Raw genomic sequence first — 17,495 nt, forward strand, 5'->3', positions numbered from 1 at the left:
GAAAACACTAGCCCTTGGCTCTGTTCCTTGCTTTGCACTGAGCAATCTCCTCTGTGTGTGTGCAGTTGCCCATATGCTTCCTCTCTTGCCAAAGGCAAGAGAGAAATCACCTATCCATGCTTACAACATGTTAATGAGCATCATCCTCAAGGTCTGCAATAGGGATCATCCTACAGCATGCACAGTGAGCCAGAGTACAAGGAAGACAGCTCTTTAAAGAACAGCCCACATAATTCAGGCTGATTTTTAGCTACAGGCAGATAGGCATGGGTCAGTAGGTATTTAGGATGTACCACCTCATGCCAGAGGTTCTGGCTACACCATCCAGCCACGTATTTTAGCATTCAGTAGAGATCAGATGGGAGGAATAAATAAAATAGTTAACAATGCATGTGTACATCAACAAGACTGGTAAAGGCAGAGCCTCATCTCCCATTATGCCTGTAATGAAAATGGGATGTAGAACACCATCTAAATTAGCTCTTCTCATAACTGCACTTTGACTAGAGATAACAGCATTTCTGTGGTTTTAAAGACACCAAAAGCACTCTATAAAGAAATATCAGATCAAGTTACACAAAAATGCATTTTTTAAAAAAATTGTGGTAAAACTTGCTTGTGTCATGAAAAGGCACCTAAAAAAGGTCACTTTTCTTGGAAAAGGATCTTTGAACATCACTGCTATTTCAAGCAGCCTTTCTCCAAGTCTTAGCATAGGCTGCCATAGCTGTCTCAAGCTTAAGATCAGTTTGGGTGTATCTTAGTTCACACAAAACATTCAGAGGACCAAAGACAGCAGTTTTGTAGAAACAGATGAGATGTATCAGGAATGGTCAATTCTTGGTTTGAGTCTCAGCTACTTGTAAACTTTGAATACTTAAAAAGAGCAAAATGAGAACACAGATTTGTTAAACAAAAATAAAGAATACAGTAGTTGTGCTGCTGCTAATATAAATTAGGCAAGTATTTCTTCAGACCACAGTTGTTTTATTTGTTGTACCATGGCTACAGTACCCTGCAAACTTTTATTGGGAGAATGGTTTCAGAGAGACATGGAACAAAGTGTTGTACTATTACGTCGGTAGTTTCAGGAAGAGAATGAGCAAGTTAGTTGCAGTTTTGTCCCTGGCCCTCAGAGGGTGAGAGGAGAAGAAAGAAAAAAGAAAAACAAAGTATCAGCTTCATTGCTCACATGATAGTGTATAAACCACAAACTTAAAACACTTTAACCTAAACTCACAGCAGAGAGGGCACTGAAAAATATTGCTTGTTTCAAGCAAGTGTGTGGGATCACATCAGGCCTCTTTCTAGACATCAAAATGCCAAATCTTTCCTAGCTTCTCCTTAGCTGGTATCGCAGCTTTGTTTCATTGCAAATCTGGGAACATCAAGAACAGGCTATGCTGGCCTGAAATAAACAGAATACAAACAGAAGGGGCTCATGTAGGGATTGTGTTATTCAGTTTTACGTTTAATGAAAAACTCCATTTGTTCAGTCGTAGCTGCTGAAGAATGACAGGCAGCCACAAACCCCAGAACATCCGTGCAGACGGCCCCAGAATACACTGGATCGCCTCCAGAGGCTCTGCCAGCAGGATGCTGACTGGTAAGAAACACTGCTCAAGTCTGCACATACAGAAAGTTCTTGTTTAGCTAAAGAATTGCCTATTTCAGGCCTCCAGGATATCTTAGGTTAAGCTAATTACCAATATTGAACTGTTACTTTTCTTTCTTTTTTTCTGGTAAGAAGAGACAAAACCAGCAAGAAATCATATGGCAACAGTTTCAAGGTGTGGTTTGCTTAAATTAATAACAGGTATGTGGAAGGATAATTAATATATTACATTTCAGTGCACTGCAAACAGTAAAAATACCAAAGGTCCCAGAATTCAGTCTGAGTAAGATATTACTAAAACCCCCACTCCTACCCTAACAGTCTAAGACATGGCAACAAAATTACCCACCCATTATTAAAGAAACAGCAATGTTACCAAGAACAGCTCACTAAATATACAGAACTACATTACCTAGGTAGAGTTTATTGCAAAAACCAGGAAAGAGACAGCAAACCTGAAGTCTGTCTTCCATTTCAGATTTGTATCACTTGCTCAGCTCTCAGCCACTCATGCACTCAACACAACACGCAGCCTGGACACAGAAAGTCACTACCACTTTTGAGTTCCCACAGGCTCACAAGAAACGTTAAAACATCTCAGTAAAAAGTTAAAATGAGATCTTTTACCACAAGGACTATAAAATCTGCCCCCCTACCCTTGGATTTCTAAGTTTGGGATTCTAAAAGCCATACATAAAAAGGAAGAGTTATTTCAATAGCAGAAAGACTACCTTAAAAGTATCAAAGTAAGTCTAAGGAGAGTTAATGCAACTGAAAAAAAAAAAAAGAAACAGGAAGAAAACCTGCATCGCACAGTCAGTGCTTTCATCAACACTGTTGATAAGCTCTAAACCCCTAAACGTAGTAGAGCATTCATTGGTTTTGATTAACCTTTAATTCAGAAGTTACATTAGAAAAAACAATTGTAGCAATTCTTTTGAGCTGCTAGTTTCATGAGGAAAAAGTCCCTTTCAAAATTTCAATAAATAAGCTGACATGTAAAGTTAGTTGAGGTTGTCATGCAAGACAAGTTACATAACCAAGACTAACTCAATCTTTATAATAAAGGCAACTTGCATTCAAAAATGAACTTTACCCTTACAATTTTATTCAAAGGGTAAACATGAATTAACCCAGCTGTTTACCTGAATTACAAAAGTAACATGATTCAATATGAAAATAAGAAACTGTCTACAAATCTCTGACAGTAATAAATTGCAATATACAATGCATACAGGAGTTATACAGAGCAACAAACTCTTGTACAAAACAAAAATACTTTAATACCTTTAAAATCCAATTATTTCTTTAAAATCATCATGAAAAAGATTTGAGTCAGAACTCACACCTCAATTAGTCAAGCTTCTGGTAGCTACATTACAGCTATTTAATATACAAAGAGATAAATCTCTTCACCAGTCATTAAAACTGTCTCTTCGTTAGAGTTGCACAGGTTTTCCGTCTCACGTTCCCAGATGGAAAGTTTTCTTCAAAATCATGAGAACTGAATTTGTTGAACACCAGAGATCTAGAGGAAGAAAATGCAAGCTTACATTCCAATGCACCTTTTCTGAAACTGCAGAGCAGTTCACAGCAAGCAGCCATGAATTCTCAGTGTTGGAGTGGCACGACAGCCACCAGCAAAGCACTAAATAAAACTGATTCTCATCCTTCAGAGCAGAGCAGCTGAAGTAGTGTTTGGATTTGAGCAGAACGGAGACTAGGGACAGGATACACTACCTGTTGATATGATGTTGTGTAGACCATAACGTTCTGCTGTTGGCCATCTGTGGTTATTAAGCCTGCTGGCAACTGGTTAGCTGAAAGAAAGAGCATTTTAAAAAAGTTAGGCAGGAGCTGCTTGATATACAGAGCCTTGTTTGATGTGTCTGTCACCATTAAATGATTGTGGTCCACTCCAGGACTACAGAGCCATTAATCTCCTGAGTTACCATCCTACACTGGTACAGACACACTTGTTACCAAGTGTTACAAGTGAACAAGTTTATTCCCATTCACAAGAGACACATAAAATTCAACTTAATTTTGCTCTGAGTGTAAGACTGCACCTCGTTCTTCCCCTGGATATGCCTGAAGCAGAATGTCCACACCTGTACACAGGCAAATGGAGTGGAGCTTGCTACCCTCACCACTGAAAAGGCCATCTCCAGTCCTCAGCATCCCAAGAAATCCGGAGAATTCAGCTGGCTTTGTTTAAACATAACGTTAGCACTTGAGCATAGCCATGTGGGAGGTACTCAATGAAATCATTGCACTCTTTTGCTTTACAAATTGAGATCCATCAGGAACTCCATAATATGGAAGCCCCATGGAAGGCAGAAGAGAGGAACAGGAACAGGCAATGACAAAAAATAAAAGGCACTGCCAGAACCTGACATTGCACTGGTTGACTTCAGCATGTCCTTCAGGGCACACATGAGAGCTCTGATTTCACAGAGGAAAGAGGTGGCCAATAAAAGTAAAAAGTACTTTTGAGATACTGAGAGCAAACAAAAGGAGTGATGCTCCAAGGTAAACCTTTACAATAACATGTATGTTGAGCTTTGACATTCAGAGTAGGTGCCTTACAACTGCTGTTTGGAAGCAAAACTCTTAAATTGCAGTTTAAGTCACTGTAGCACAACTTTTTCCCTAGGACACAAACAATTGGGCTTTGTTCTTTCAGTTACTAAGTATAAACAAGATGTATAACCAATACAAAATTCTGAAAACACAGCACAATCCTAACAGTTTTCATTTGAAAGCTGATGCTTGAGGGTTTTGTAATTAGATTTTTGGTTGGTTGGAGTTTATGTCTGTTTTTTTTTTCCTCCTTCCTCCATTGTACAAATTTTAAATTGCTTCAGTTGCAGGCTAAGAGATGCATCAAGATCCTAGTGAGAGTGGCTCTGGCAAGTCCAAAATTTACTGTCCTTCAATGTGCATGTTCCACATCCAACACAGTTTAATGGAGAGTCCCTGACCCAGCCCTGGCATGAGGCCAACACAAAGAGCTGAGGGTTATGCCACAGAAGCACAGCTATCACTGCTACTGCTGCAGTGAGACCATCATTTTGGACAGATCCATAGCTGCCCCTGTGGAGAGAAATACCTGCAGCACTTGACATGGTCAGTTATTTAACATAATTTTTTTTTTTTTTTTACTTTCTTCGACTACTGCAACATCTCCTTTGCATCCTTAGTCCTGCCAGGATATTTCTAAAGTTGCTCTTTTCAAGTCACAGCAACTTAAGGTTTATTTCATAGAGCACTCTGAGGCTCCTAGGTGTGGAAATTAAGAACCTAAATATTGCAGGGGACCCGTGCAATATTTAGATTTAGATTCTTAATTTCCAGCCAGTTTTATAAGCTCATCTTCCAGGCTAGAAGAGACCCAAAGAGTCTGCACTGTTTCATGTAGCCAAAGTCATCAAACTGTGAGCAAAGTGTATTTCCAATCCTGAATAAGTCATTTTAGTCCTCAGGCTTTAAATTTTTGCTAGTTCAGTAGTTTACCAGTGATTTTAAACAGAGTATTTATCAGATACTTGGAAAACTAAATCTTGTCAGTAGATATGACTGGAGCTGTGCTTCCTAATTGCTCTTGTATCAGCTTCAACATTACCAGCCCGTAACATTTAAAAGCCAACATGGAGGCTACGTGCAAAAATCCAGCACCAACAAAACCAATGCAAATCCCCCAAAACTGCCAGGCTTTAATCCACAGTAAAAGGAAAAAAAATTACACTGAATGCACATGATACTCCTTGCCTTACACCTTTTAGCTGCCAATCTGTGCATTCTTTTGAATGTAAGAAATATTAAGTGTTTTAGAATTAGACAAAGATGATTTTCTTCTCTGCCTCATTTCCCAAAGATGAGCTCCTCAAGTCATCAAGAGGAGTTAATTTTACTTTTTTCCCCCCAACAGTCTTGCAAGTAAAATGAATGGAGCTAAACATGTAGCTACTGGGGAAAAAGAAAAAAAAGATTTGCACCTTTCATTACAACCTGTGTTTAAGTGTAGAGAAAAATACTAGCACCAATATATGCATTTATAAATTTTCCACAGTTGACATTAGCTATGACTAGTACAGGATATATTCCTCAAGTAAGAATGCTGATGCCTGAAGGAAGTTCTGCTTTTATGAAAGCTGTAGTAATAACATAATTAATTAAAAAGTATTACTTACTAAATGCTTCTTCTGTGAGCTCCTCACTTAGACCGTCTGCAGTTGTAACTGTTCCCCCAATTCCCTTTTCTCCTTTCATTGCCTAAAAAAAGAGAGCACAAAAAAAGCAAAAATAAAAGACTGAGATTTTTTCATGGCCCCAGGAGCTCTAGCCAAGGTTTGAAACTTGCAGAAGAGTCACAGTGCAACAGCTGGAGCTTGAAATCCAAGACCTGTAAAACTCTATGGGATTTGAGAATGTGCACATTACATGAGTGTTCTTGATCTTAGCCATACTCCTGAAACAAAAACTTGGCAAATTAGGACTGTGTGGCTCTAAGAAAGGCTTTTCACCTCCTGCAGAAAGTCAAAAATCTGTGGTAAGAAGAAGTTAAGAGCATTTACAAGAAATGACTGAATCATAACTACCAAGAATGTGCAACATTTGCTTACCAACCACACACAAGCACCATCACCACACAACTAAGAGCTGACATTTAAAACCAAGATGTGGAATTTCTTCCCCCACATCAAGAACTACAGCCAGCAAGGATATCAGCACAGAAAGCCAAGGCCCCCAGTCATCTGCATGCAGTTTTACAAGTATGAAGTTTGATGCTCTATGCTATTACATAAGAACATCTAGGAAAATGATACAGGCATAAAAAAAGATTCTCTGCAATTGCTTGCTGCAGACAAAATACTCAGTTACAAAACAGAAGTATTTCACTCTGAAGACACCCTTGCTGGAATGGAGATTTGAAACTGATGAGCAAAGCTATTCAATCCATCCATGCAATTAAAACCCAATCCAACTACTCTGCTACCACAGCATCTACAATCTGCAAAAATGGTCAATTAAGAATGAAAGTAGCACAGACCCACTTCAGACTTATTCAGTAGTACTGGCAATAGTTAGGCAACACTTGCCTCTTTAACAAAAGCACATACAGCACTATCACAGCATGTGCAACTGCTACACAGAACTGGAAAAAGACACCACTATTCCAACTTTATATTACACCTCCTGTTACTCAGTTATCAAGCAAATGACCTTCTGGGAAGGGGAAGCTTTAAGTGCTGTCAGCAGAACAAATATCATTAGTGAGTCTGACCTAAAAAAAATCTTAGGTTTACAAAACAAAGAAACTCTGGAGAGCATCCTTCTCTACTGCACTGCCAATATAGACAGGGGGAGGCAGCCCAGAACAAAAAACCCAAGCGGAAGGAACTTCCTTTTTGAAAAGGTCTAAATTGCTGAAAGGAAAAAAGTCCCTTTCTGCTAGAGAAGGAATAAATTAAACTGTTTGGACAGCATACCTAGCTTGTACTATGTATTGAATGCAAACTGAGGGACAGGCTAAAAAAAAAAAATTTAAAACCCCCCATTGAAGCAAATACTTTTCCATGTGAATCATTATTCCAACATGAGAAAAACAGTTTTTTTCTTTTGAAGATCTGAAGTCCAGACAAACAATAGGCATTAGGCCAGTTCCTCAGAGGATGCAGTCAGTACATATTGACTGAATCCAAAGATTGAATTAAACATTCTTTATAGGCACCTTTAAAGAACAGATCAATTTACTACCACCAATATATTAGAGAATTTATTCAGTTGAAAGCTTTAACTACTCTGAATCAGCAAGTCTAATCAAAATGCTTACTTCCTCCTTTTTCTCTTGACATCCTCTGGAATGCTTTTAAACATTACATTATTCCCAGACCAAGAGCTGTGAGATACTGTGCAAGTTACCCATTTTACAATTACAACAACAGAGAGCTAAGGATAAACACAACCAGGTTAAATAAATGAGGAAATGCCCATATATACCAACCTCTCTGAATTTTTGGAGGTATAACTTCAGAGGTTCAACATAGCTATCAAACCCCAAGGTAGACATGGCAAAGAGAATATCCTCTCCATTGATGGTCTTTCTTTTCTCTTGGTGACACCTCTCACTTGCTTCTGATGTTATAAAGCTGATGAATTCACTTACACACTCTTGTACACATTCCTTTGCGTCCTTAGCAATCTAGTAAGGAAAAAGTATCATAAAATCATCAATTAAGACACAATTAAGATTTTTAAAAACTCACCACAAAACCCCTAAAGAACACACCAGATAATAAAGGAAACATCCCAAAACCCAATGATAACACCCATTTAGGCAACACCTGTACTGGGAACCACTGGCTGTCCTCACTGCTCTACAGAAGAGTAGCTGCAACATGATTTTACCCACGTTTTATTATTTCAAGCAGCACAGCCAACTGCCAGGATCTCCTGAAGTCCTAAGCTCTGTACAAGCTTTTACACACAGATACATCTCAGTACTTCTTGCTTCACTTACCTATGGCTCTTCAAACCTGCTCATTACAATGTCACAGCCCACTTCCTCTTCTTTTTAAGAGACCCGGTAGTTCCAACCCCACTGCAGTACATTCCCACAAATTCAGCAATAACAAGTATTTTTATCCTGCCCACATTCAAGGATCAGAATATATGCCTAGCAGCAAGCCTTTCTAATGCTTTAGTATTCTGGTATAAATTTTCCAAGTGAGAATTCAAATGAAGAAACATATGCCCCTGGCAAGAATGAAATAAGTAAATTTGATTACAGCGGGACAAAAGTAATTTACTTGACTTAAAATTACAGCAAGCATTACTCATGATTACTTGGGAAGCTGACAGGAATCAACAAAAATATTACAAAAATTAAGATTCTTATTCTTCACATAAGAAGAACCTAAAAAAATGAAGCAGTGACAGTGTGCAGCATCTTCACTAGTTCCTCTGATATTTTCAGACACGTAGGGTGAGATTTTCAGAAGTCATCAGCCAGCAGCTTCCTTTGCAGTTTTTCACAAAAAACCATCCTGATTTTTCAAGATAGCTCTACATCCCATATGCTAAATTCTTGAGAAAAATCTCATCTTGATCACTAAAAATTTATGACAATATGGACTAGGGTAGAGCTTTTCACAGCGAAGTTATAAATGTAACACCCAGATCTCCAGAAAGCCCTGAACACTATGAAAATACAAGCAGATGCAGGTAAATTATGGTTTGCTTCTATTTAGAGGGATCTCAAAAAAAAGGACCAGTTTTAGCTAGAGGAAATGTTACTGTGGCTGGAATTGTATTGGAACACAACAGAGAAACAGCAAGTCATAGGAGCCCTGCAAAGGTTTAAGATAAACAGGTAGAATGATGAAACACTTATACAATCACCAGCTCAGCAGAATGGATTAAAAAGTCTATTCTTAGAAGTAAGAAATAAATAAGGCTTTCAAGTATCTGGCCTTATCTGCTCCACGGTACACAGCAGACTCCTTAGGTCACATTTGTGTATGTGAGTATTTGGGTGATGGAAGGCTAACCATTCTCTTTCCTTCACAATGAGCACTGGATTTCTATTTCAGCCAAAATGATTCACTTATTCCAAATTGTATGCACCTCAATGAAAGCAAACTAAATCTCTCAAGAGAATTGCATAGAAAATATTCTTAGTGATTGTCACCAAGTCTGATCCTTTATGACAATTTCAGAGAACACATCTTAGAAAAAGGAAGCTCTTGAAAGCCCTATGAAGAACAGTTCTGGATGCTCTAATTACAGCAGTTACTAAAAGCTTTCAGAAATCTAAGAAAAATGGACTTGGTCTCAATCACATCCTGCTCCTGGGGTTTTTTTCCCTTTCCTTTTATAACACTTTTCTCCAATAAAGCAGTATCATTTGGAAAAATATGTTATTCTACCAGCTCAAGTTCACTGAGAGGACAGAATAAAACTCATTAACACACTTTCTTTAACAGACAAGGGTATTACCTTTCCTGTTTGGGGTATGGCATTTTTCATTATCCTTGCCACATTTGCAATTGGAAGATATATATCTTGTTCTCTAAAACTCTCTTTTGAGCCATTTGTATCTTCGTGATCATTCATGCTGTCTTCTGTGTCTAATGAAATGAAGAAAAGTTAACAAAAATGATATGTGATAGACAGCAGGCAGTAATTCAGTTTAAAATCTCACACTGAAGGATGAAGACCTTTGAAAGCACAGTGTGTTAGCATCATAGAAAGAATTTTAAAAATAGATGCAACATCACAATACCTTCATAAATATAGCATTTTATCACATTATGCACAGAAGTGTACATGGCTGCTGATCACCAAGCATTCTTAATGTCATGTCAAAATACAAACTGTTTCCCAGAACATAAATTTTTTTTGTCATTCCCTCAAGGTCTCAGTGCCAACATCTAAAAATCCAACCTCCCCCCTTCAGACTGAAGAAAAAATTCTTTATACAGTGAGGCATTATGAAAACAATTGCAAATTCTTAGCCTGAGAGAAGGTAGCAGATAACTATACAAGACCTGGAAGAAAATGTCTCTATACATACACAGAGAAATAGTAGTATTTACTCTCTCATTTCTTACCATCATGAGGCTGTATCACATAGTGACTGCCACCAATGTAATCTCCAGCAATTCCTAACTGAGAAGCATCTGTTGTGGAGCTGTCACCATCCATCTACAATGAGAAGAAGGAAACCTTTCAGGTGTGATTGTTACATCACTAAGTGCAGCTATTACTGAAACCCAGCCCATTAATCAAACTATGAGATCAATTTATACAAAGCATATTTTGTTATTGGAGAACAGTATCTCCACTGTCATTCCTGAGTTTTATCGACAGGTGAATAGTTCAGCTGTTTTGTGAGGCTTCCCAAAAACCTCAGTTAGAGGCACAGGCCATGCACAGAATCATCTAGTTCATGTAGCACACAGATAGCAATCTTGTGTTTTTCCCGTGAGAGTCTGACCAGAACATGCAAGGTGTCTCTGAACAACCCTCAAAACCTACACCAGCTGTTCACTGAATGCTTTACCTATTAATTACTATACAGAGTGCATCCTTCACTCATCTTTACCCTCCATGTCAGTTTGTCAAGCCCACTGACAAACTTCTAGCCAGGCCTTGGGACCAGCTCTGCATCCTCATCCTCCCTGAGACACCAGTAACTCCTATGTGCCTTCTGAGTCATGTTTTAGCTTTCCCTGATCCTGCCCTGCCTCACTCTCTGGGCATCCTTAAGTGCTCTTCTCCCAGTGTTCTGATGTGGCCAACAAGAAGACTTCTTGAGGCTTTGGATATGGGGTCACAGGAGAAAAAGGGAATGCCAGGAGAAAAAGGGAAGCCAAAAGAGCCTGTATGTCCCTCCTTCTTACTACACACAAAAGCTCCTGGGGAGGCAGAGCCCAGCTGAATTCACTCACTGACCCCACACCCACTGTGTGGGTACCTTGGTGTCTTTGAAGGATCATGTGGTTGTTGCCAGTGAAACCACGGAGCTCACTTTTTTTCCACAACCATTAGCCTGAAGAGGGAGGGAAGGAAGGAGGGAGGGAGGGAGAGAGAAGCAATGTTGTGCTATTTTTATACCTACCCAGAAATATGAGCATTTAACTTCTCACTAATCTGCACTTTGCTTGTGACCACAGGGCTGAGTTTCACTTTGAAACCTTCAGGCAATGTCCAGTGTTACCCTTGGCCATAGATGCACAAATAACGCGAGCACTGCTCACATTGCAACAACAGCTGGGTGGAGCCTTAGGAGCAGCTCAAGAGAAAAAGACCCTTCCACCTCTTCTTCATTGTACAGAATATTACACACGCTTTTATAAAGAACTTCAGGTTCCTTTTGATGGGCTTTTGTAAACCAGCTTCACTTCTTACACAGCAGCTCTACCCACAGGAAGGGCAGTATTTTAGGCATTAGCCTTCCATGTGCCAACCTTGACATATATTCATTTTGTCCACATTTTGCAGACTCTTTGTTGGGAGATTTAACTTTGCTTTTCCATCTCCCAAAGGGTCTGCAGTTTGCTTACTCAGCTTACTGTAATGACAACGCAAGGATATCACAATCCTGCACATCATGATCACCAAAACTGACATCACACATCATTAAGAGAATTATGCCTCTCTCTTCCTTCTGCACTTTGAAACAATTAAAAATGTACTCTGGTAAATCTCAAAATGTACCTCCAAAATTAAGTTAGGATTTTCTGGTAATCTTGTTCTCAGTTTCGGCTCTCTGATCCCTCCTAGAATTTAATTCAGGATCTCAGCAATCTTTACTCAGCCTCAATACTATTTTAAATACCTTGATCTTTCTTTCCCTCTCTTTTTTTCAATCTTCTATGAAACATTTCTTCTAAATTATTTCCTTCCTCCAGGGTTGCAATATTCTTCAAATTTCTGCCATGATGTGATAACTAACTGGTTTCTGCTCACCTCTCCTACAGGCTACTCCACCTGAATCTTTATTGCCAAGATCCAGCAACACTATTTAAGAAATCATCTTGCTTTGATTAGCCCAGCTTGCCTTCAAATGACAATTCCTGCTTGAATCTCTTTCAAACCTCTGTTGCATCTACAGACAGTTTTGGTCATATTAGACTAATGCATCCTCAAGGTAATACCTTTGCTTCTATTCTTTTCTGTGTGCACTTTTCCAGATCTACTTACAGGATGTATTATTTCACCATTACTGGGAGTTTGTGTGGATGTTTATCTACACTGTGAATCTAAAATAGCGATTAGCAAAATTGACAGGAAAAGGCTTGCAGCAGCAAAAGGCAGATCTGACTCAGATAAAGAAAACAGACACCGACGGCTTAACATCAACTGAAATGACTTCTGTCGGTATTACTTGAAGATAGATTTTTAGCTGCCAGGACAACCTTGGCACAGGAGATTAGGGACAGCTCTAACACCCTTCTGCATAACGCTCAGCGTACCAGGTCCTGATCCAGGACCACAGGATAATCCACATTGGAAGTGGCTGTGGGAGGTCTCTACTCCAAGCCCTGCTAAAAGCAGGGTCAGCTCCAAGCTCAGAGTAGAGCACTCAGGGCTTTTTCCAGCCACATCTTGAAGGCCCAGCTGCCCCATGAGCCTCCTCCACAGCTCGGCTGGTCTCCTGGTGAGGAAGGGAGTGGATCTCAGCACACCACTTCAACCCAAGTAAGTTGGTGGAAGAACTTCAGCCAGATTTGTCATTCAATTCAAATCTAGAGCCAGGCATCTGAATATAGCAACTGTAATTAATATACCATCCAGTCACCCCACTAGTATTTCTTTGAGCCTGATGGATGACAAACATGACCTTGCAGGAAAATGTGGCCACTGCTATCCCAGTCATCTCATAATAAACAGTTACACGGTCACACACTACAGTTTTCATTTCAGATGTTCAAAACTCCAGTCAATCACCACATTATCTGATTGTCAAGCTCAGCACAAGTGCTGTAATATGTACAACAGTGCTCAGAAAATGAGAAAACACTGTTCTCAATACTAATTTGCTAACTAATCCCCCTCCTTTAAACAAACAAAAACCCCAAACAACCAATAAAACTCCTCCAAAACCATGACACTAACTAAATTTTGTGTCCCTGAAGTTGTTCTGGAATGGCAGCAGCCCAATGTAGCATAGAAACAACACCTTGCCTACACTAACTGCAGTCACTGGGAGACTAAAAAGGACAACAGTTCTTATGCTGGCCCATTTACTAGGAAGACCTACTACTTTAGATGGAAGTAGATGCTAGAGCAGGCAAAATCCTGGGAGATCTCATCCTAAAAGGTTCAGACGGGCAAGAACTCTCAGATTTTGCTTTAAACCCCTGAGTTGTTACGACTTGCTTTAAAGAGAAGCAGCCATTTGCAGATTATACATCACATTTGCATGGCAGTTTCAGCATGCAAACATTGCAATGCCTTTTAATACAAGACACCTCCTACCTCTGTGTGGCTGCCAAATTGCACGAGGGAGGGCTTCCAACACCTTGGTCCTCCAGCAGCAGGTACTGTGCACAAGTGCAAGAAGCAGCTACTGCAGGTTGCACATTATCCTCAGCCTCCAATGCTAGGAAGGCACTGAAGTTCCTCTATGCATAGACATGGACTGAATCAAGACTGAGAGCTAAGCATATCAGAAGTGACATGTCAGTCCCTGAAATGACCATGCCACTATCTGATTTTATCAACAACCAGGGAGAGTAAACAACTACAGGACACAAACATTCAGCGCTACACTGTAAAGGAAAAATCTGAATACAGAGCAGCAGCACAATGTTTTTTGTTAGTGGTTTTCTGGTTTTTTCACCTCTAATAAAAAAGAGTATTACTAGGGATATACAAATTACTTGATGCATGGAAATTAACCAAAGAAATATGTTAAAAGAGAAACATTTCAAGGGCATCAAAGAAAGTTCTGTGATAAGATGCAAGTGAATGAACATAGAGGTTTACACCGACATCTGGTATAAATATTGTGGAGGATGCTTAAAAAAATTTGCTCCTGTCAGCTGCCCACAACTCAGACTGTTCCTATAATATGTCTATACTAAACTAATAAAATGTCAGTATCTCAAAGTAAATCTTGCATCCTGTTTAATCTTATGAGCTCTCTTAAGAGTACAGACAGGAACAGTGGCTCAGCTAAGTGATAACTAAAGGAGAATACAAGCCCAGACCCACTAGCACTGAGAAGAAGAGACTAAAGCTTGAATCAGTATAAAAGGAAAAACAAAGGGAAAAAAAAATCGAAGAAGCAAGATTTTTGTTTTCAGAGTGGGAAGTTATCTGGCAATGATTTGCAAACTGCCCTCTTGAAGGGAAACCAAAGGCCTCTTGTGATTTAAGTACTTCATGTGGTTATTTATTCACCCTGTCTCCCGGAATTGCTACTCTACAAGAGGGACAGTAAAAAATGATATGCAATGAACTGAAGCACTTGGTACACATTCCATGCAGGTGTCTCCGCCACAGAAGCAGGACAGAAACAATAACTAAAGCTGTAGGTAGTAACCCATCAGTCATTGTGGATTCATTTTGTCACACCTTATCACAAGAGATGGGAAGCTTTACGTAACAGCAGAGACACAAAGTTTTATTTGCGCTTTCTGCACCCTCTCCTGTTAAACAGAAAGATTTCCCAATTGAAAATACAACTTTAATTTCCTTTTATTTTTCAGTGATTTCTGGGGATCCTAATTTCCTACTGAATTCTCACCTGCAGCAAGAAACACCAGCTGGTGAATGCATTCACAGGACACTGTTCCAGCAGATAACACAAAAATGTAAAGCTAAACCCCTTAGCACACAGCTAGAACAAAACGAGATGCTGCATTCTCTCTCCATCTCAGGCTTCTCTAATCTCTCGTTTTCAGCGTTTTCCCCCAGAGCAGAGTAACATTGGGAAAAGCAGACTGATGCTGAGAGGACCAGACAGTGTCACCAAGGCTCGTTAGTATCTGGGCTGTACCAGGATCCTTCCCCTGGCCCATGGGGAGGAAACTTTCCCTTATGAAATCCAAACAGGGCATTGCCACCTTGCTACCTTTCCACCTTCCCCCTCCATGTAACAGTCTATCAGCTTTATGTGTTACCTTACAAGCCCCAGTGCCACTGACCACAAGCCCCCTCCACACAGATCCAGCTGTGCTAGAGCAGCTGGTGGCTGCTTCCCAGGCTGGCTAACATCCACAAGCACAGCTAGTTCCAATGTCTATGGGTGGACTAAAACCACATGTATTTTCACATCAAGTAGGAGTGGATCAGTGATACAGGACAAGCAGGAGAAACCGAGTTTCCATGCATTCTCTTTTTTGGCAGTAGAAGAGAGAAGCTGGAAGGGAAAATAAACCAGATGAGCAGAGGAGTGGAGGCAGTTTCTTTGCTTTTGCAGAAGCTGGAAGAAGGCAGCAGCGCTGAACACACTGCACCAGCACTTCCTTCCTTCAGCAACCTGACTGAAATCCCCCTATTACCTTTCAATAATAAGTTTTTGATACTTTTCTAGCATTTTTTGTGAAAAACGAAGCTTATCTGTTTATTAAAGCAGCAATCCATAAATCCTGTCTTTTTCTTTTAGAAGTTTGATAACATTTTTAAGTTGGTTATTTTTCCTTTGTTGAGGTAGTAACAAGTAAGAGTTTTACAAAGCTAGTTCACACCAGACCAATATTTTCAGCCCAAACTGTTGGATTTGCTGACACTTGCTTTTATTTTACAAATGTTGTTTACCCATATTGTTTAGTACGCATATATATAGTCATGTTTTGCACTTTTTACAAGCATCCTGCCACTAAAACATCAATTTCCAAATACTAAGTTTCTTTAAAACACTGTTGCACAGCTCAGTACTAACAGTCAAGTTTCTTTCTAAGCAAAAATACCCGTGGAGCTACATTAGAGATTTGCATTTGAAAGCACTAAAGGAAGAACCTTGCAAACCCTTTTTAAATGTTGGCAAAACAAGGTCCCACTTTCAAAGTTTCAGTTTTTAATGTTTCATATCTTGACATTATCTTAAACATTCTTTTTCATTCAATTTCTGAACATTGCCTCCCTTCATGTAATTATTACCACAAATAAGAGTTAAGCTTTGAACTGCTGTAACTGTCAAATACTTAAGTCTAAAGAGTAATAGCCAGTGCTCCTAACTTCTTTTAATATAATGTCATAGCTGTAAATGCCAGCAGCCAAGACTATGTATTACCACCCGCTCAATGCAGAGAGCAAAAGCAACTCACACAGGCCTCTTAATGATTCAGATTGAGCCATTTTGGGTGTCCTAGAGAATTACAGATGGGTCCTGCCTTTAGACTGTAACTGTCATGCCACAGACCATATAAACAGGGAAAAAAAGAAAGCAAATGCTAGCTTATTGTTTAGGAACACTATGCTAATGATTATATATAGACACCATTTCTCCATTCCTGCAAGCCAATTAAAGCCAGACTCTGAACATTGCCCAAAGTGGCACCTACCATTTTCCTTTTTGCTGCCATTTTGCCAGAGCTTTTTTTGAGAAAGCTGCAATTTTTTTTCTTTTAATTGTCAATAACTGCCATCTGTTAACATGCCAAGGAACGGTTACTACACATAACAGAGTCCATGCATGGGCTAAAATCCAGATTTCTGTGCTCCTCACTGCCTAGAAATGTTTGGATCATTGTTATCAATAGTTTTGCCATCCCTAGCAAGCCAAGCAAACTAAGTAGCTTTTCCATTACAGTTCTTTTCAGGACAAAATCTTTTTGGTTAAGCCTCAAAGAAACTGGTAAAGCTAAAAGTTGATTTTCTACTGCTGCTGTATTGCAGAATATATACTGTAGCTGCAGAGACATTACTAGAATACATGAATTTTTTTTGTTTTTCCAATAGGATTGTCTGTGAATAACCTAGACAGTACTCTTCAGGATCACCAACTACACAATTTCTGAAGGTTGAACAGTGGCTAGCACACACAGGTCTGCCCAAGAACACCTGCCACACGCAGAAGAGTTGGGCGGACATTGGTAATGGCATGGTTCCGTCTCTCTGCCATCTGCCATGTGTGTCTCAGGACAAGTGCTGATGCCACGCAACTGCATCTGTGCCACTGCGAGCCGATCGATCCCATTTCTCGATTCCATGCCCTTCAATGATGCAAACACAGCTAGCGCAGGGGCATGGGGGGGGAATCTTCCTACTTACACCAACAGCCTCCGAACCGTCCTGGCACGCAGCTCACATCTGTTCGAGAGGTAACTCGTCTATCGTGACCCCTTGTTTACAAATGGAACAAGACGGCGAGTCCTCAGTTAATCAGCAACTTTATTGTTGGTCACCTTGGCTGTGATTTCCG

General features: G+C 39.8%; 1 protein-coding gene across 3 annotated transcripts in view; it reads right to left on the minus strand.

The window, feature by feature from the left end:
* Positions 1 to 1,783: 1,783 nt before the first annotated feature.
* The window catches only part of NFYB (nuclear transcription factor Y subunit beta), a 17,035-nt gene continuing 1,323 nt past the window's right edge, over positions 1,784 to 17,495 (minus strand). For 2 of the 3 annotated variants that reach the window (XM_017738022.1, XM_017738024.1), the window contains exons 2-7: positions 10,231 to 10,324; positions 9,617 to 9,747; positions 7,623 to 7,820; positions 5,809 to 5,890; positions 3,356 to 3,435; positions 1,784 to 3,143 (exon numbers count right to left, since the gene is read on the minus strand). In XM_017738022.1, the coding sequence (XP_017593511.1) occupies positions 3,111 to 3,143; positions 3,356 to 3,435; positions 5,809 to 5,890; positions 7,623 to 7,820; positions 9,617 to 9,747; positions 10,231 to 10,324 (618 nt within the window). In that variant the 3' untranslated portion in view covers positions 1,784 to 3,110. Of the gene's footprint in view, positions 3,144 to 3,355; positions 3,436 to 5,808; positions 5,891 to 7,622; positions 7,821 to 9,616; positions 9,748 to 10,230; positions 10,325 to 17,344; positions 17,483 to 17,495 lie in introns of those variants that run through there. The other variant, XM_017738023.1, reaches the window with a different exon arrangement.

This window comes from Corvus brachyrhynchos, unplaced genomic scaffold (genome assembly GCF_000691975.1).
Source record: "Corvus brachyrhynchos isolate BGI_N302 unplaced genomic scaffold, ASM69197v1 scaffold56, whole genome shotgun sequence".
Classification (NCBI taxonomy): domain Eukaryota; kingdom Metazoa; phylum Chordata; class Aves; order Passeriformes; family Corvidae; genus Corvus; species Corvus brachyrhynchos.